Here is a 20,892-nt window from a genome sequence, read left to right on the forward strand (position 1 = left end):
TTTTATGTCCAGGAAAGCAAGATCTCATCTTTTAAATGGCTGTATGTCTTCCACTGAATTAATATAACTTAACTAGTTCCTGGCCAGTGCACATCAGGTAGCTTCCAAGTTTTACGCTATTATGAATAATGTTACTGTAAATATCCTCATATACGTAAATTTTTAATTCCTATAAATGAAATTGTCAGATCAAAAAGAATGTGTTTTTAATTCTGGTATCATCAAATTACCCTCCGCAAAAGTCACAAGAATGTATATCCCCATCACGTATAAGATTGCCTGTTTACCCTCACTTTTGCCAATGCCTTGTCATCAAATTTGTTTTGCCAGTCTGGAAGGTAAGAACTGAATTCTCATGGTTGTTTTAATTAGCATTTCTTGTTGAGTGAGGTTCAGTATCTTTTTTTATATTTGTTGGTATCTTATATTCTTTTTCTGAACACTATAACCTGTACTCATTTTTCTGTCAAGTTATTCATCTTTCTTATTTTTTATGAGTTCTTTGTACATAAAGGAAATGATATCATTTGTGCTTCAAAAGTTTGATTGTTTATTTTGCCCCAAGGCAATCTTTAGCCCCACACACAGCTTCCATTACATACTCATTTGCCCTCTGAGTTGATGATTCCTAAATCTGTAACTCTAGCCTAGACCTCTAGCCTAGCTCCAAGTTCCAATGGGTGATTATGTATCTTCACCTATATGAAGCTAAACTCATGTACATGTTTATAAACTCAGCATATCTGGAACTGAATTTATCTTTCCCCAGATATGCTCTTCCTCTTACGCTCTCCATCTTGGCTAATAATTTGACCATTCACCCAGAAAGTTCACCCAGAAATCTAAGTCGTCCACTTCTTTCTTAGCTCCAACATCCAAATGACCAAAAATCCTGAAATATTTTGCCCAAATGACTATGATGCTCTTCTAACTAATTACTGCTAGCAATGTCACACAGTGGTTAAAGAGCACAGGCTGCAGAGTCAGAACTGGGTGCATATCCCGGCCCTGATCACTCCAAGTTATGTGACCTACAGCATATCTCTTACCACAAACCTGTTTTCCTCATCTGTAAAAAATAATTACCATAACATCTACTTCATTGGGTCATTGCAAGAACTAAAAAGAGATTATATGCACAGTATCTGGCATAAAATAAATACTGAATAAATGGCAGCTATTATCACACTGCTCTAACTTCCCCCACCCTCTTCCAAGCCATCCTCCTTGCTGCTGCCAGACTAATAAATCCAACCACCCCTTTTGCTTGGAATCATTCAGTGACAACACCCCCTCCCCCGCTCCACACACACACACCATTTTAAGATAACATCTGAATTCCTAGGTAGGGTATACAAGGCTATTCATGTGGTCTCTTACCTTTCACCACAACCCCATATATGCTGCCCTCCAGCCACATTAAACTATGTCATACCCCCAACACAGTACGCCTTTTCACACTGTTCACTGGCAGATAAGCCCTCCCCCTCAGTCCACTTCATAAACACCTACTCAAGGGAATTCACTGGCGGTCCAGTGGTTAGGACTCCGCGCTTTCACTGCAGAGGGTCCGGGTTTAATCCCTGGTCGGGGAACTAAGATCCCACAAGCCGCAGGGTGCACTCAGGTCAAGCACATCCTTCTTTGTGCCTCTGCAGCTCTCGGCACTTACCCCTGCCCTGAGACAAATCGCATTGTTTCCTGTTTACCTGCTTGTCTCCCCCACTAGATCGTGAGTTCCTTGAGGGCAGGGACTATGTTTTATTCATGTTTGTATCCGCAGCACCCAGCACGGGCCTAGCATTTTACAGGCGCTCCTCATATGTTTGTTGAGTAAATGGAGGAATGAATAGTTCTTGGTCTGAGCAGCTCTAACCTCTGTTTCCTTACAACAACCAGTAGCTATACATATACACAGTCCTTTACCCATCCTCTCCTATTGTCCACCCCTTCCCAGAAGTACTAAACACCACAGCCAAAATTTCTGTTGTCCAGGTAGTCATAGGAGTCTGGGACTGGTCCAACTAGAAGGGGTGGAACAGAAGACAATGGTCTCAGTGTAGGCCCTGACCAATGCCAGTGTTGAGATCAGAGTCCACCCCCAAATCCCAGAGACGAGTCTTGCTGTCTACTGATTCAGAACCTAACCTTTTGTGTAGCAAGGGGAAAACATATCTCAAGATCGTTCCTTGAAGTGTGACTAGACTTGATGGCTACTTACACCACCCTACTCAAACCCCAAGCCAACAAGAAAGCACACACAGGCACAGCAGATACTTTTGCGGTGACGGCAGCAAACAAAGGACACTTATCTGAAGCTCTCCACACTGAAAGTCAGGCTCCATATCATCTCCAGTAAGCAAAGAACAAGACATAGTTTCTATTTCTAGTTTCTTTTAATAATTTTTTAAAAGCCAGTAAGCAGCTACAGATACAGTTAAAAAGTAGACGAGTGAAAAAAAAAAAGACAAGAAAGAGCAGACACATCCTTCACTCCACAATAAATACAGAGCTCTATCTGTGTTGCCCCACCAACATCCCATGGCAAGCCTAGCTCTCTGTGTGGTCAGGAGTACTCTCCATTATTGTGCGGGGAGAACAGACAGCATTCAGGTGTGATGATGTCAAATCGAATGTGTACAGGCACTGCTGAGATCCAGGTCTACAGTTTTGGCCCTAGACTTGAGTGGGGGTTGGTCACTCTTAACCTCTTCCAGGCTGTGCTGCATCCCATAGCCGAAGTAGATAGCAAACCCTAGTAGGGAAAGGTAGCTGTGAGGTAGGGAAAATAGTGGCCTGTAAAAGCTTACTAGGGCTCCATACTCAAGAGGGAAAGGAGGTGGGAAAGGAGACCCGAGAGGCCTACTCTTCCCAAGTGGATACCTACCAATCAGCATCCAGACCCCAAATCGGGCCCAGGTACCAGCTGTCATCTGCATCATAAGGTAAATATTCACAAAGATGCTCATTAGTGGGAGGAGAGGCAAAGCAGGTACCTGGGAACAAAGCAAAATCTTCTTTGTACAGACCACAGGGTGATATAGAAAGAGATCCCTAACCTACTCAAGCCAGGAAAGGGAGAGTCCGACTCCTACTCATGCTGTGTATTTCAGTGTCCATTCATGTAGTGTACCTCATATGGGACTCCAAGAATATGCAGAATTTGTGGAAATGGAAAAGGAAGGGTCAGAGAAGACATCTTTGGCCTAGGTATCTCCTATATCTTTCCCTTCTTGTCCAATGAAAGAATATGTATGAGACTGCAAGGTATCTGGAACGTATTCTTCCAAGATGGGTTGGTGGAGGGGAAAAAAAGAGGTCATTTACCTTAAAGTGAAGTGGAGTGGAGCTCTGTGGCTGTCTCCAGATGACTCCAGTGATCCCAGTAATGAGCATCAGGAGCAGCACAAACACTGCAATCCACACTGGGTCTCCATAAAGCAGTGGAGTGGACCACTGGGCCAGCACCAGGCAAAGGACACTCAGCAGTAGAGCTTCAAGGGTCAAGTTGAGAAACATCAAAACCAGTTCTTGAGAGCAACATATTAAGACATTAGGCACCCCGCTCCAAGGAGGGTCACCCTCTCTCAGCCACCAAATGCCACACACTCCCCTCCTTCCCATCGTGCTGACCCAAGAGAAAAATGCCAATGCTCACCAAGTAGTGAGGAACAAACATAGACAACTTGGCCAGAGAGTGGAGTGGGGATGGAGTTGAGTGGACAAAATAGTCCCTGTAGGGTCAGCTTCTCTGCTTCATGGATCTTCTCCTCCTGCAACTCCACTTCACCTTCCTCATTCCTCATCTCCTGGTCAGGCTGATACCTGAGACAAGAGGAAGATGGCAGTATTAAGAACAACCCTTAACCACTATACCATCTTCTCCCAGGCAGCTTAACCTTCCTCGTCACCATTAAGGGTAGCCACTCTTTTTGGCAGGGAGGGATGTCCCTATTCCTCAAGGAAAGTCAGGATGATGAAGGAAGAGAAGGAGGAGCAGGTCCCCATCACTCCTCATCTCAGACTCAAAACCCAAACCACAGCATGCAGAGGAAAGGAGTCTCACCTGAGGATGAGAACACAAATAGCCACCAGGGAGTAAGCAAGCAGGGTCCCAATTGACATGAGGTCCACCAGATCAGTGAGTTCAAAGAGGAATGCCATGAATGCTGAAATTGATGGGCAGAAAACATGAGCAAAGGCAAGAGCAAAGTGAACGGAGTTGCTGAAACAACGAGGGGAAGGGCAAAGAAGAGTTTTCACCTGCGATAATGCCAGAGACCACAGTGGCCACGATGGGGGTGTGTGTGCCGGTGTAGATCCGGGCAAGGACACGAAACAGGAGGCCATCCTCTGCCATCGCGTAGATCACCCGAGGCATGGGGAACATAGAGCCCAAGAGGCTGGAGAGAAGTACGCCCAGAGCGGCGTTGACGGGGCATCTCTCTCCTCAGGACTGTGAGCTTAACGAGTCTCCACCTTCTGCTCACAGCCGTTTTAGGGACTACTTAAGGGCCTTTTAAGGGGTATTCTCTGGTGTGGAACGCTATCACCTGAGACTCTGACAGCAGAGGAAAACAAACATTTGACACTGACCTGGTAGAAAGAGCACAGAGGGATCCGATGGCTACAACATAGCGGGCAGGGTCCCATCCAGTATAGAGAAAGGCCTCAGGCAAGGGGCTCTCGGGTTGAAGCTGGTAGTAAGGCATCATGAGTGTGAGTGCCGAAGAGACACCAAAATAGGCCAAAAAGCAGACGAAGAGTGAAATCACAATGCCTGTGGGGATGGAACGCTGGGGATTCTGGGCCTCTTCCCCTGCAGGAAGGGGCACAAGGTTCTGAATCAGAGAAGCAGGCTCGCTCCTCTACCACTCCAACCCGCACACCGCCTGAGCACACGCAGATGCCCAAGCCCCAGACAGAACGGAATGACTGTGTTACCAGTGGTAGCAATACAGTCGAAACCAACAAATGCATAGAAACAGGTCGCTGCTCCACGGAGAATCCCCTCGAAGCCGAAAGGCACAAACCCTCCAGAGCCCAGAGGGCCCAAGCTAAAGTGAAAGAAGGGGTAGAAAAGGTAAGAGCGTGTTCAGCCAACTCTTGTTCCTTTTCTCTAAGGCCCAACTATTTAGCTGGGTCTTCAAGGCCTAGGCTCCCATTCCTCCCCACTGCCAATCCAGAATCCCTCAGCACAGATCCCTCTGTTCCCCGTCATGCTCCCAGCTCTGCATCTCCTGAATCTCCTAACCTATAGGTGTCATTGAGTCCAGCCACGGCCAGTTTGTAGTCCTCTTCTGTGAGCTTCCAGTTGTGAAGATCTCCCTTAATGAAGCCAGAGATGATGACAAAACCGAGAACCAAAAGATTCACCACCGTGAACACTTTGGTAACCAGGGCTGACTCACTAGCCCCCAGAGCCAGCAATCCTGTGGGAAAGAAAGGCCTCAGTCCAAGCTTTGTTTCCTTGCCTCTATGTGCAGACCTTTCCTTCCCAGCTTCTTCTTTCTCACTGCTCTCTCCTCCACAAGCTCCCAGGCCTAGTCCCCACTAGCCCCACCCCCGTCACTGTCCCTGTCCCTTGCCTCACCGGTGAGCAACAACACAAGGCCCATAGCAAAAAAGTCTGGATATTCTGCGAGGACATGGGGAACGTGCAGTGAGATGCTCCCCTGCAGGGTCTGAGAGATGTGGTTCCCAATCAGGTTGTCAAAAGCTGAGCTCCAGGCCCGGGCTACACTGGCTGTACCTGGTGGACCAGAGGCAGAAACACGGGGTCAAGTTTCCTCTCTCCTCTCCTCCCTCCCCCAGACCAGTCTCACAAGAATACCTGCTATTTTCACCTACTCTTACCTTTTAAGAACCAAAGCCAGTCAATTAAGGACACCAAGACAGAGGTAAGTAGAACAAACAATTTCTCCACAACTTCAACCCTCCCAGCCCCCCAACAAATACACGCATTTATGTATATTTAAGTCCTGTGAATGAACACCTCACTTCACCACTCCACCCAGATTTCCTGACTCCATGCCCCTTCATTGGTTGTGCAGTTGCCCCCTGCCCCACCATCTCACCGATGACATAGGAGAGGATGAGGTTCCAGCCAGTGGTGAAGGCCCAGAGTTCACCCACAGTGACATAGCTGTAGAGATACGCAGAACCAGAACGGGGAACCCGAGCACCAAACTCTGCATAGCACAGCCCAGCCAACATAGAAGATAGGGCGGCCACCAAAAAGCAGATCACAATGGATGGTCCTGCTTTATCTTTGGCCACCTCGCCAGCCAGGACATACACGCCTGCACCCAATGTGCTGCCCACACCTAGGGCCACTAAATCCAGAGTGGTCAGGCATCTAGCAAGGCGAGTCTCAGCCATGCCTGGCTCCAGTGTACGTCTGCGTACCAGCTTTTGACCAAATCTGCAAAGCGCCTGCCACAGCATTCTGGCTGGAATTGAAGAGGATGCTAGGAAGGATCTGGTGAAAAACAAGACAAAAGACCTTCAATAGGGCTCATTATCCCTAAGCTCTAAGAGTGAATTACAATACCCACTCCACCAAGTAAAGGAGCTGGGGGGGGGATGGGAGGAGGATGTTGAAGGGACAAAGGCAAGTCACTTTTCCTCTAACCTCAGTTTCTTCATATGCAAGTAGGAATAACAATACCTCACAGGTTTGTGGAAGGACTAATTTCAGAAAAGGCATGTGAAACCTCCCGATAGTTCAGTGGCCTGGCACCTAGTAGGTGATCAATCAATATTAGTCTCTTCTTTCTTTGGCGGGGAAACTATAGCGTTTATCCTAGACCCCAACCCAGGAGCCAGAGAAGCTCAATTGTGTCCGTTCCCTGGCCTGTGGTTCTTTGGGGATTAAACAGAACTCAACCCAGTAAAAGCCAGCAGCTCTGGGGAGAACCCCCTTCTCACACCCAATATCCACATTCCTTTTCGGCGCTCGCCCCCAGGGCTTCAAATAAGCAAGGTTCCTAGATCTCCCGGAGGGATGGGGGACCGACCTCGGCTACAGATCAAAAGTGAGCACCGACTCAGTTCCATCCTTCCTCTCCAAGCCCACACTGTGTAACTGGCGCTGCCATCGCCCAGGGGGGTAAGCAAATGTTCCCCCACTTCCTCCCGCCCCGCAAGGCTGACCAGCAAGGATCAACAGTGAGGCGGGGCTTCGACATCTAAAGATTTGGAGACGCCCCCCGAGAGGGGCCCCTGAGCAGCCAGAAATTGCTCACACCCGAGAGGAGGGGTTCCGCCCTATGCCCCGCGACTCAGCTCCCAGTTTCTTATGCCCCCATCTAGAAAAGGTCTGGGGCTGAGGTGGAAATGGGAGCCTTGGCTCCCAGGGCTGGGGTCTCGCCAGCAACAGGTCACGGCCGTGTTGATGCAACTGCATGCCATGGTTGCCAGAGAATCCTAGGTATGCCCAGACCCTCGCCCGCCCCCTCCGACACACTTGTCGGCCTCCAACGCTTACCGGGGAGCTTTTGCAAGCCCAGAGCGCGGAGCGTCTCGGATAGGGTTCGGTGAGGCTGAGTTCAGCCGAGTTGGGTTGGGGATGCCGAGCTCGGTTGCTCAAGCTTCAAAGCTGCTGCTTGGGGTCGTTGCGCGCCAAGCGCCCGTTTTATACACCCGGAGGCGGAGCCGGTAACGTCATGAAATCCCACCCCCAATCCTCCTCGCTACACAAGACACACACACACACACACACACACACACACACACACACACACACACACACACACACACACACACACACACACACACACACACACACACACACACACACACACACACACACACACACACACACACACACACACACACACACACACACACACACACACACACACACACACACACACACACACACACACACACACACACACACACACACACACACCCTCTCTCCTCTCTCTCTCTCTCTCGCCCGCCCCTCCCTCTCTCTCTCTCTCTCCAGCTTTGAAAAAGGGATTCCGTGGGGCCTGACATTGCTTCCCACTTGCAAAAGCAAGACGAGCGTGGCAGGGAGCGAGAAAGGGGGAGGGCAGCCTTTTCCCATTATCCTCGCTGAGCGTCAGACCCGGACAATAAGAGGCTTCCTGGCCTGAAACCCCAGGGGATTTTCTACCTTTGTGCCTTGATAGTCAGAATCGGTGATTGGCAGGAGTGGGGGAGGGGGGTGAGAGGTGGAGGGGAAAACAGCACCGGGGAGTCTCCAACTCAACTCTCATTCTTACTAAGCTTTCTTTTCTACATGAGGTTACCTCACCCCTGAAATCTTTCCCAAGGACCCTACCAGATTGTGGACAGCCATCTGACGCCAACCCCTCAACCCTGACCCTCAACTGTGGGTGTTTCCTAATGCAGTCAGCAGGAGAATGGAAGATGATTTCAACTACCACCTGTACACAGATAATTAATCCCATCTAGATTTCTAGGCCCCAGTTTCTCCATAGTGTACCTCCAGCTACCTATAAATGTTAAACTAAATATTAACTATGAAATTCTGACAATACTGAAATATTAGAGGAGGGAGCTTATTTAATTCCATTTTACTGATGAGTAAACTGAGGCTCAGAGGCATAACTTGCCTGACATACACCATAATTATTTGTTGACCACCTTACTGGTAAAACCTGGTGTATTGGACTTCAATACCGGCCTCTATGTGTACCATACCTCACTTAAATGCACAAGAAAAGGAGGCATGGCAGCAAGCAAAGCCAAACCAGGAGAAGCACCAGCATGGAGACAAGCCCTTTTAGGCTAGTTTCTGGGAAACAGAAGAGGAGCAGAAGAATCAAAGAAAGATCACACCGGGTATCAGACCCTAAAACCCCATCCAGCCTAATCAGTTCTTAGAATGGAGCACCAAGGGTTGTGAAGGTGTGGTTCTCTTCCACCAAGACATCTCAGGGATTAAGGATGGGCCTAAATATCCTTGTTTCCTTTAAATAATCCATTATGAATATGTCACCAATAAATCTATCTAAAATATAAATCCTTTTTGAAGTAACTGGTAGTTTCAGCTAGCTACAGCTCCATTTTGGCTTTCCTTAAGTATTCATTGAGCACTGACTATGTATAGCAGCTAGCATAGCAATGAAGAGACTACAAAGGATGCAGAAAATAAAATCCTGGCCCTCGTAGTCTTAAAAATCTAGTTAGGGAAAGAACACACACACAATACAATTGAAACTGTATTACCTAGTAGTTAGGAGTGCAGTCTTTGGCGTTAGACCTAGGTTAAATTTCCAGCTCAGATACTGTGTGGCCTTGAGCAAATTACCTAACATCTCTGAGCCTCAGTTTTTGGATATAATATACACGTTTCACAGGGTGGTTGAGATGCTTAGATGAGATTATGAAGTCAACTCTTCCTGCCTGGCACATGGGAAGTATTCACTAAAAACTTAATTCATATTCAGAATAATACTTTGGTGTGTATGATAATTATTTGGTTACTTAGATTAGATGATTGATTCAATTATGAGATTAATCAACAAGTTGCTGTTGTAAATATTCAGGGAAAGAAGTCCTTGGTACAGACTGGAATACTAAGAAGTAGTAACTAAGTAGAAACTAATAAGGCCTCTTAGTTTGCAAGGGGTTGAGGCATGAAGTAAAGTCAGGGTCCCATGTAGAGACTAGCCTAGCATGTGCAGGTTAACAGTGGACTTAATGGGCATTCAATTATTCAATAAAAACTTGATCAGTTAATTAGAAGCATTAGGAGGTGCTCTCCAATTGTAGCGTTCCAAGATTTTATGCAACTCTTCTCATTCACCTACCTATCCCTTTCATGAATTTGTAGGATTCAACCATATTTCCTTCCTCAGCTTTTATTTTTCCAGAAGTTCCCTGATGTCCTCCACCATTATGGATTTCTCCAGCTTCATTAACTCTTTCTTGTGGTATAATGGCCAGGTGCAAAACATTGAATTTTTTTGTTTGTTTTTATTATAAAACAATTTAACACTAATGAAAACTGCAAAAAAAGAAAAAACCCACCCAATATTATCATATAATTTTGCATGCTTCTGTTTTCATGATCAAATAAATATTTTTCAAATTACTTCTAGTATTCAAAATTGTCATTGTTAGTGGTTGCATAATATTCCATAGCACTGATGTACCATTATTTATTTAACCATTTAAACATTTATTCAGGTTGTTTCCAGTTTTCCTTTGTTCTAAGAAACACCTTCATTAATACAATGTCTCTAGTTGAATTACTTTCTTAGGCTTCATTCCCAGGATTGGGATTACTGAGTCAAAGATAACGAACATATTTGTAAATTTTGATACTTGTTACAGTGCTTTCCCAAAGGATTTTTATCAGTTTACAGTGCTATCAGCCATGTTACAGCAAAGCAACATTACCACAATCTCACCAGCATAGCTATAATTTAAACAAGTCATTTGCTAATAAAATAAAAGTAGAAGTGCATTCTGTTTAGAATTACTATTTCTTTTGGAAATTGTTTATTCATATCTTTTCTTTTTCCAACTTAGTTATTTGGGTCCTGATGCTTTCCTCATAAATGAGAATTAATTCTTTATATAGATATTAACCTTTCTTCTGTAATATTCGATTCAAATATTTTCCTATGTTTGTTGCTTTCATTTACAGAGCTTAAAATTTTTTAACTTTTTATTGAGGTACGGTATACACAGAGAAATGTGCACACTGGTATCGTAAGTGTACAGCTCAATGAATGCTCACAAAATGAACACACTCCTGTAACAGCACCCACATCAAGAAACAAACCATTATCAGTGCCCCAGAAATCCCCTTCATGCTTCCTTCCAGTAACTACTTTCCCTTCTGATAAGGGCAACCTCTGTCCCAACTTCTAACAGCCTAGATTTTTTTTTTACCTGTTTTTGTTCTTTATATAAATGGAAACATATAGTACGTACTCTTTTGATAATTGAGATAAAATTCACATACCATAAAATTCAACCTTTTGGGGCTTCCCTGGTGGCGCAGTGGTTGAGAGTCCGCCTGCAGATGCAGGGGACACGGGTTCGTGCCCCGATCCGGGAAGATCCCACATGCCGCGGAGCAGCTGGGCCCGTGAGCCATGGCCGCTGAGCCTGCGCGTCCGGAGCCTGTGCTCCGCAACGGGGGAGGCCACAACAGTAAGAGGCCCGCATATCGCAAAAAAAAAAGTAAAATTCAAACTTTTGAAGTGAACAATTCACTAGTTTTTAGTATAGCCACAGAGCTGTACACCCATTACTGCAATCAATTGTATACATATTCATCATCCCAACAAGAAACCTTGTTCCCATTTCCAGTCATTCCCCATTTCCTCCCAAACCCCTCACTCCAGCCCTAGGCAACCACAATTCTACTTTCGGTCTCCATAAATTTGCCTATTTTTCTAGACATTTTCACCTAAATGGAAGCATGCAGTATGTGGTCTTTTGTGAACCAGCTTCTTTCATTTAGCATAATGTTTTCAAGGTTCATTGATGTTCTACCATGTATAAGTACATACTTCATTCCTTTTTATTGCCAGATAATGTTCCATTGTATGGGGAAAAAAAACGTATTTATCCATTAATCAGCCAATGGACATTTGGGTTGTCTCCCTTTTTTTTTTGCTATTATGAATAATGCTGCTATGAACATTAGTATACAAGTATTTCTGTGGACATATGTGTTACATTATTTTGAGTACATACCTAGGAGTAGAATTGCTGAATCATATGGTAACTCTATCTTTAATCTTTTGAGGAACTGCCACACTGTTTTCCACAAAGGCTGCACCACTTTACATTCCCACCAGCAGTATTATGAGGGTTCCATTTATTCGACATTCTCACCAACACTTGTTATAATCCATCTTTTATTTTATCATAGCCATCCTAGTAAGTGTGAAGTGGTATCTTATTGTGGTTTTGATTTGCATTTCCCTAATGACTAATGATGTTGAGCATCTTCTCATGTGCTTATTAGTTCATCCATTTTTAATTGGATTGTCTTTTTTTTTTTTCTTTTTTGCGGTATGCGGGCCTCTCACTGTTGTGGCCTCTCCCGTTGCGGAGCACAGGCTCCGGACATGCAGGCTCAGCGGCCATGGCTCAGGGGCCCAGCCGCTCCGCGGCATGTGGGATCTTCCCGGACCGGGGCATGAACCCGTGTCCCCTGCATCGGCAGGCGGACTCTCAACCACTGCGCCACCAGGGAAGCCCTGGATTGTCTTTTTATTGTAGAGTCTAGACACTAGATCCTTATCAGATATAAGATCTGCTAATATTTTTGCCCATTCTATGAGCTGTCTTTTCACTTTCTTCATAGTGTCTTTTGATACACAAAAGTTTTTAATTTTGACAAGTCCAATTTATCTATTTTTTCTTTGATTGCTTCTGCTTTAAGTGTCATATGTAAGAAACCATTGCCTAATCCATGGTCACAAAGATTTACACCTATATTTCCCTCTAAGAGTTTTATGGTTTTACCTCTTATATTTAGGTCTTTGATCCATTTTTGAGTTAATTTCTGTACAAGGTGTGAGGTAGGGGTCCAAATCCATTTTTTTGCAAATGGATATCAAGTGTCCCAATACCATTTATTGAAAAGACTATTCTTTCCCCCATTGAATTGTCTTGGCACCCTTGTCAAAAATCAGCTGACCAAAAATGTGAGCGTTTATTCCTGGACTCTCAATTCTATTCCACTGAGTTATATGTCTGTCCTTATGCCAGTCCCACACTCTTGATTACTGTAGCTCTGTAGTAAGTTTTGAAATTGGAAATGCAAGTCCTTTAATTTGTTCTTCTCTTTCAAGATTCTTTCGACTATTCTGGGGTCCCCTGAATTTCCATGTGAAATGTAGGATCTGCTTGCCGATTTCTGCAAAGAAGACAGCTGGAATTTTGATGGATATTGCCTTATATCCATAGATTAATTTGGATAGTATTGCCATCTTAACAATATCAACTCTTCTGAACTGTGAGCATGGGATGTCTTTCCATTTTTTAAGGTCTTTTTAATTTCTGTCAACAATATTTTATAGTTTTCAGAGAGTAAGTTTTGTACTTCTTTTGATAAATATATTCCCAAGTATATTATTCTTTTTAATATTATTGTAAATAAAATGTTTCCTTATTTTTTTCATTGATCCTATAGAAATATAATTGATATCTGTATATTGATCTTGTACCTTGCAACCTGGCTGAGCTCACTTATAAGTTCTAATAGTGTTTTAATGGATTCCTTAGGACTTTCTATATACAAGATCATATCATCTGCAAACAGAGATGGTTTCACTTTTTCATTTCCAATCTGAATGCCCTTTATTTCTTTTCCTTACCTAATTGCTCTAGCTCAAATTTCCAGTACAGTGTTGAATGGAAGTGGTGAGAGTAGACATCCTTGCCTTGTTTCTGATTATAGGGGGAAAGCACTCCGGTTTTCACCATTAAGTATGATGGCTAGCTGTGGGTTTTTTTTTTTTTTTTTTTTTTTTTTTGGCTGCGTTGGGTCTTCCTTGCTGCGTGCAGGCTTTCTCCCTAGTTGCAGCAAGTGGGGGCTACTCTTTGTTGCAGTGCATGGGCTTCTCATTGTGGTGGCTTCTCTTGTTGCGGAGCACGGGCTCTAGGCACACGGGCTTCAGTAGTTGTGGTGCACAGGCTTTGTTGCTCTGTGGCATGTGGGATCTTCCCGGACCAGGGCTTGAACCCATGTCCCCTGCATCGGCAGGCAGACTCTCAACCACTGCACCACCAGGGAAGCCCATGGAACTCTGATATTTTTTAAAAACAACTATAAAGGACATTATTGGGGCTATTGGGGAAATTTGAATGTGGACTATGTATTAGATGATGATAATGTATCAGTACCAGTTTCCTGTGCATGATAATGGTATTGAGGTTATGTAGGAGAATGTCCTTGTTCTTAGGAGACACGTGCTGAGTATTTAGGGATGAAGTGTCACAAATGGGTCAGCAAAAATAATGTGCATATGTGTGTATGCACGTGCATGCACATGAGAGTGTGTGTAGAGGGAGAGAAAGAAAGCAAATGTGGCAAACACTGACAATTGGTGAATTTAGGTAAACAGTATATGGGTATTCATTACACTACTAAAATTATCCATAGGCTTGAATTGTTTTAAATTAAAAGTTTTAAATGGGGCTTCCCTGGTGGCGCAGTGGTTGAGAGTCCGCCTGCCGATGCAGGGGACACGGGTTCGTGCCCCGGTCCGGGAAGATCCCACATGCCGTGGAGCGGCTGGGCCCGTGAGCCATGGCCGCTGAGCCTGCGCGTCCGGAGCCTGTGCTCCGCAACGGGAGAGGCCACAACAGAGAGAGGCCGGCGTACCGCAAAAAAAAAAAAAAAAAAAAAAGTTTTAAATGATCACCCTCTTATAGATGATATCTCACTTTTTCTACTTAACCCTGTAATCCATCTGGAATTTACTTTGGTGTTTGAAATGTGATATTATATATATTATGTATATAAATAATTTGAAGTTTTGTCAAAATACAAATCAGTCGGCCTAATACAATTTGTAAGGCCAACTGGCCCGAGGCAGGGGAACACAATCAGATTCACAGGTTGCATCAGACCGAAACTCTCCGGACCACCCAGTTCCAGAAACTGACCTGGAGACTTTCGGACCACCCAGTTCCAGGAAATGACCTGGGGACTTTGCACCCGGCCCAGCCTTCCCGCCTTTCGAGGGGCGGGACTAACGGTCCCCCCGGATACCCGAAAAGACCACCAAATAAGGAATACCCTGTGCCCTCCCAGATTCACCACACCCCTTTCCCTTCTTCCCCTATAAAATCTTGCCCAACCCTCGCCCGGGTGCGACTTCTCTGGCCCCTTTCTCTGGGACCAGTGAACCTCGCCCCGGAGTGCTCCCTAATAAAGCTCACTTGAAGCTTTCTTCTGTTTCGCGGTGCCGTTTGTTAAGATCCGACCTTACACAATTCATTGGTCATTTTTTCTCGACTGTCTGATTATGTCTACTTTATCATGTAGTAAATTCTCAAATATACTAGCATACAGCTCTGGATTCTCTATTTTTCACTGATCTATGTCTGCTTTTATGCCAGCACATTAAATTTAGTTTTTAATTTAAAAATTACAAAAGCAAAACATGTAAGACAGAAAATAAAAATCCACTTCCACCTACTGTGAGATCTCCACTGTTAACAGTTTGGTTTGCTTTCTTCTAGATTCCGTGCCTATACAAGAAAATATACACATAATTTAAATACAGACAGCTTTTTTTTTAGTTAATTAATTAATTTTTGGCTGTGTTGGGTCTTCCTTGCTGTGCGCGGGCTTCCTCTAGTTGCGGCGAGCGGGGGCTACTCTTCGTTGGGGTGCACGGGCTTCTCATTGTGGTGGCTTCTCTTGTTGCAGAGCACGGGCTCTAGGCGAGTAGGCTTCAGTCGTTGCAGCACGCGGGCTCAGTCGTTGTGGCACACAGGCTCTAGAGCACAGTCTCAGTAGTTGTGGCACATGGGCTTAGTTGCTCCACGGCATGTGGAGTCTTCCCCAACCAGGACTCGAACCCGTGTCCCCTGCATTGGTAGGCGGATTCTTAACCACTGCGCCACCAGGGAAGTCCCCAGATAGCCTTTTAAAATACAAATATGATTATACTATACATGTTCTTCTGGGTTTCTTTTTCTTGAAAATATATTTTGAACTGCTTTCCAGATCAGTATTCATGGGCCCCCCTCACTTTTTAAAAGGGCTGCCTAGTGTTCCACAGTAGGGGTGGCCCATAATTTATTTAACCAGTCCCCTATTTATGCACATTTATGTGGTTTCTAGTTTCTTTTCCCAGCACATTTTAAATAATGGGTGCTTTACCATATTTTAACATTTGTTAAGGCAAAACTTACTCCTTTTACAAAGTACTCCAAGCAGTTTATTTTTCAAAGTGAGACAGTCATTTCACAGTCATTTCTGCTATCTTGCTTGTTTTGAAAATGAGATTTTGTTCCAAAGCGATTGATCTACCAAGGCGACAATTTTAGCAGAAATCCCACTTTTGAAGCCATCCTGCCTATAGAGAGGGTGCATTCTGATTTGCTCTCTGAGGGTGGCCTAGGTTGCCCGACCAGGTGAGTTAAGTCTCTCTAATTCAGGGCAGAGAATTAAAGAAAATTAAAAGGCCCACTTGACTGCAGCTCTAAAGTCACGTCCACTCAACAGTTTCATCAGTAAGAATGCTAACATTTTAATCTCCATTTACTGGTCTCCTATGCCTTATTTCTCAGTTGGTTAGAAATTATGAAGGGGGAAAAGGAAGCATTATGTATTGACTCCTTTAAAACCTTAACATCCACTACTCAGGTAGTGTTAATCTCTTGTTCTTCTGGTTTTGTTTGTTTGTTTTTGTTTTTTCCAACAAAAATTAGAAGGATTTTAATATCCAAGTCTTCTTTTAGAAAGCAAAATTAATGCAATGCAAATAAGAACATTTAACTAATAAAATTAACAACAAACCAAAGTAATTTTGTTACATAAATTAACCATTTATTATAGGCTAGCAACATTTCAAAAGGTGGTGCTTCTACTGGTCCTTCAATTCCTTCAGACTTCTGATGGCAGACTTTACTGTGACAGCAGAAGTGGTGGTGTGGTCCAAACACCACCAGCTACCGTTTTCATGCAGGAATCACAGTGCCAAATGCCCATAGCTCATCTCTTCATCTTGGTTTTGCCACCGAAGGAGCAAGTGTACTTTGCGTGCTGGCTGATTTCAATTTTCTTCACCATTTTCCTGAGGGAAGCACCGTAACGGGTCCCGTATTTACCCACGATTCCGACCTTCTTGGTGCGTTTAGCCATGTCGCCAAAACCTAGGTCCGAGCCCAGAGAGCTTTTTCTTCTGTTTATATATCTAACATAGTACTTCTTCTATAAAAGAATAATCGTATTCAGGGACTTCCCTGGCAGTCCAGTGGTTAAGACTCCATGCTTCCCATGCAGGAGGTTCAGGTGTTCGATCCCTGGTTGGGAAACTAAGCTCCCACATGCCACATGGCCAAAAAAAAGAATAATCGTGTTCATATTTTTCGTATCCCCCACTAGGCAGGCCTTCTCAAGTATAAAGATCATTTTATTCTTCTAACCCAGCACCTGGTATCTTGCTAAGTTGCTGGTCTTTAAAAAGGATATTTCCTTTTGAATTACCTTTGAAATAAAAGCTTCTCAAAAACGGTTTTCGAAGTTTCATTAGATTCCATCCACTAGTTGCTCATCTATATGCTTACTTATTAGCCTTTTAATAAGCTCTTAATATTAGGAATGCTAACTCTAATGAAAACCATGTTGCCCCGCATCTAGATCATGTCTCCTTAATTACAGGTTCTGCAAGTTTGCCTCATGGAGGGGAGCCCGTATGATTCAATGACCTTTGAACTAGATAAGAGAAAATGCACCCAAAGGTGGATGCTAGAGTTGGATGAACCAGCTCCTGATGAACGGGCAAAAGTATGCAGTTTCAGAGCTGAGAGCAGCGTGGGAAGAGAGAGCCCAAAAAGAAAGCAATAAGAAGGCACAGATATACTAAAGTGTAAAAATGGAGGTGATTATAAAGGTATCTGGAAACAGTTGCTTGGAATCTGTGTGCTCATATGTTGAGACATAATATCATAGTTGGGTGAACCTGGAAGACCACAGCAATACAAGGTTCCTGCTTTGACATCTCTTACAGTGTGGTCCCATAGAAAGAGAAAATTAGTAGTCTAAAGTACATGATGTGGATGCTTTGATTTAAACATCTTCTCAGGATGGGAATTCATAGTTAGATGTCAAAGAAAGGGCCAGATGAAAGGTTCTACAAGGGTTTCATTGTAGGGTAGTGGATAGTGGTGTTATTGCAGTCCAGAAATGAATCCCCCGGTTTTCAGATTAAAAAAACAAGTTTAAAAAAAATCTTTTAATTGAGGTACAATTGACATAACATTATATTCGTTTCAGGTGTACAATGTAATGATACAACATTTGTATGTATTGCAAAATGATCACCACAATAAATCCAAGTTAACATCCATCACCACACACAGTAACAAAATTTTTTTTCCCGTGATGAGAACTTTCAAGATCCACTCTCCTACTTTCAAATATGCAATACAGTATTATTAACTATAGTCACCATGCTGTACATTACATCCCATGACTTAGTCATTTTATAACTGGAAGTTTTACCTTTTGATCCCCTTCACGCATAAAAACAAGTCATTTTAAATTATTTTACTCAAAAGAGAACCAGTCAATAGGGTCAACCTCACTAGAGCTTGACTTATAACAGAATGCCACTTATAATTTAACAATTGATATCAATTTTTCTGCCACATTTATCTCCCCTTGTCTTCTGTTCTTGAAGGTGAATTGATTTAGTCATAGAATTAAGGGAAAAAGGAATGAATTTTTAATGTAACTTTTATTGCATTTTTCCATTATAGAATACGTGCTCATTGTAGAAAATTTAGAAAATACAAAAATACATAAAGAAGAAAAATTTTAAATTATTCATAACTCCCAAACCCTAAGAAAACCATTATTAATATTTTTGAGTATTTCCTTCCAGTCTTTTTCAGCATATGTTTATACGATTAGAATCACACTAAATATTATATCCTGCACTTTTATTCATATTGTAAAACTTTCTCCCGTTGTATGGACTGAACTGTGTTCCTCCAAAATTCACATGTTAAAGCCTTAACTCCCAGGACCTCAGAATGTTACTCTATTTGGAGATAGGGCCTTTCAAGTTAAAATGAGGCCATCAGGGTGGGCCCTAATCCAATCTGACTAGTATTCTTATAAGAGGAAATTTGGACACACCAGGGATGGGTGCACACTGAAAAATAAAGTCATGTGAGAACACAGCAAGAATGTGGTCATCTGCAAGCCAAGGAGAGAGGCTTCAGAAGAAACCAGACTTGCCAACACCTTGATTTTGGACTTCTAGCCTCTAGAACTATGATAAAATAAAAATCTATTGTTTAAGCTGCCCAGTCTGTGGTATTTTGTTATGGCAGCTCTAGTAAACTATTACCCTTAGCATTGAACATTCTTCAAAATCTACTGTAATATCCTTTTGAAGTATTCTAAAATAACTATTATGGTAAATTGATGTTGTTCTCAAATTTTCACTATTATAAAGAATGCTTCAATGAATAGGAAATTGGATATTCTTAGATATATTTTTCATCAAATAAGAATAGTTGGATTAACTCCTGTACTGTACTCTGGAGAAAATTATGTCTGCTCTCAAGGTCAAGCCTGGTGATATACTCACAAATTCTTACTTTTGGTTCCATTATTTCTATTCTTCTCATAGAATACCAACTTTCTGGCAACCTCAAACAGATTATATTGATAATACAATTAAATGAATTCATTTTCTTTACATCGGTTACATTCCAGACTTGAGGATTAGCCTTTGATACCCTCTGTTAGATCTGAGAATTACTCTGAGCTCTTCCTTAGGTTAGGGAAGATATTCAGGTTTCCCTGATAAAAATTTAGGGAATGTCCTTGCCTCGTAAGTAATACACTACGCTCAGAGGGTGTCAGTTCTTGATTCCACTCCCAACTCTTGGGGGTTCGCTATCACAAAGTAGGAAATAAGCACTGATGTAGATATCAGAAAGAGGAGGAGCTGGCAATAATTCCCTACCCTGTGAAATGTATTTAGCCTATTCTACCTGTGACTCAGGTACTCAGGCTCCATTAGTTTCTGCCATGAGAGTGTCTTTGTGATATTGTGATTTGGTCTTTGCCTCCTTTCTTGAACAGAGATCCTAAAATCCTTGGAATTCCCTAAAAGAGGAGCGCAATCAAGGTGTCTTTTGTTATGTTAATGAGTGACTTTTGGACCTAGCCTAAGAATGGGGGCTGGTTGCCAGGAGAAACAACTTTCAGTCCCACCCTCTGACCTTGGGGGAGGGGAAGGTTCTGGAGGGTGAATCAATCACCAATGGCCAATGATTTAATCAACCATGTCTATGTAATGAAGCTGCCATAAAAACCTCCCCAAAAAGGGAATTCCCTGGCAGTCCAGTGGTTAGGACTTGGCGCTTTCACTGCCGAGGGCCTGGGTTCAATCTCTGGTCGGGGAACTAAGATCCCGCAAGCTGTGTGGTGCGGCAAAAAAAAAAAAAAAAAGCCCCAACAGACGGAGGTTTGAAGAGCTTCTGGGGTCTGGGTGCTCTCAGAGAGGGCACGGAATCTCTGTGCCCTTTCTTCATACCCTATGTATTTCTTCCATCGGGCTGTTCCTGAGTTGTACCTTTTTATAATAGACTGGTAATCTAGTAAGTAAAATATTTCTCTGAGTTCTGTGAACTACTCTAGCAAGTAATTAAAACCAAGGAGTGGGTTTTGGAACCTCCATTCTATAGCTGGCCGTTCAGAAGCACAGGTGACAACCTGGACTTGGAATTGATGTCTGAAGTTGGAGGCGGGGCAGTCTTGTAGGACTGAGCCTGTGGGCTCTGATGTTATCTCCAGGTACATAGTGTCAGAACTGTGTTGAATTTAGGACACCCAGCTAGTGTCTGAGAATTGCTTGGTGGTATGGGAAAAACAACACGTGTGCGTGTTGTAACTGGGTGCAGAATTATAGTCTTGAACTAAATGTACCTGTCAAGCACAGCTAGGTCAGGAAAGGGGCCACCATAAGCTGCAATGGACATAGGGAGGCCTATGATCATAACTCTATCCCTAAGTGACAGAATAGGGGCAGAATTCACCTTAGAGGGGGCTTGAAATTTTCATGGAGACCTCAAATCGTATCTTCCTTCAACCTCTTCTGTTTAAGTCCTATGAAGCATTTCCTGTTATTCATCACCTCTTCTTTCATTTTATTCATACAACAAAAAGAATTA

The 20,892-nt window shown here is 43.4% G+C and overlaps 1 protein-coding gene and 1 pseudogene across 1 annotated transcript; both read right to left on the bottom strand.

The window, feature by feature from the left end:
* Positions 1-2,383: 2,383 nt before the first annotated feature.
* Positions 2,384-7,931, bottom strand: SLC7A3 (solute carrier family 7 member 3). The gene is made up of 12 exons (XM_004275770.3): positions 7,490-7,931; positions 6,078-6,481; positions 5,594-5,752; positions 5,255-5,432; positions 4,945-5,057; positions 4,597-4,819; positions 4,264-4,403; positions 4,067-4,169; positions 3,659-3,825; positions 3,328-3,494; positions 2,888-2,996; positions 2,384-2,755 (listed from the first exon to the last, which is right to left on the bottom strand). The coding sequence occupies exons 2-12, from the start codon at positions 6,445-6,447 to the stop codon at positions 2,625-2,627; spliced, it is 1,860 nt and encodes a 619-aa protein (XP_004275818.1). The 5' UTR covers positions 6,448-6,481; positions 7,490-7,931; the 3' UTR covers positions 2,384-2,624.
* Positions 7,932-16,550: 8,619 nt separating this feature from the next.
* On the bottom strand, positions 16,551-16,895 carry LOC117203642 (60S ribosomal protein L37a-like; annotated as a pseudogene).
* Between the last annotated feature and the right edge of the window lie 3,997 nt (positions 16,896-20,892).

The sequence above is a fragment of the Orcinus orca genome, chromosome X (assembly GCF_937001465.1).
Source record: "Orcinus orca chromosome X, mOrcOrc1.1, whole genome shotgun sequence".
NCBI lineage: Eukaryota > Metazoa > Chordata > Mammalia > Artiodactyla > Delphinidae > Orcinus > Orcinus orca.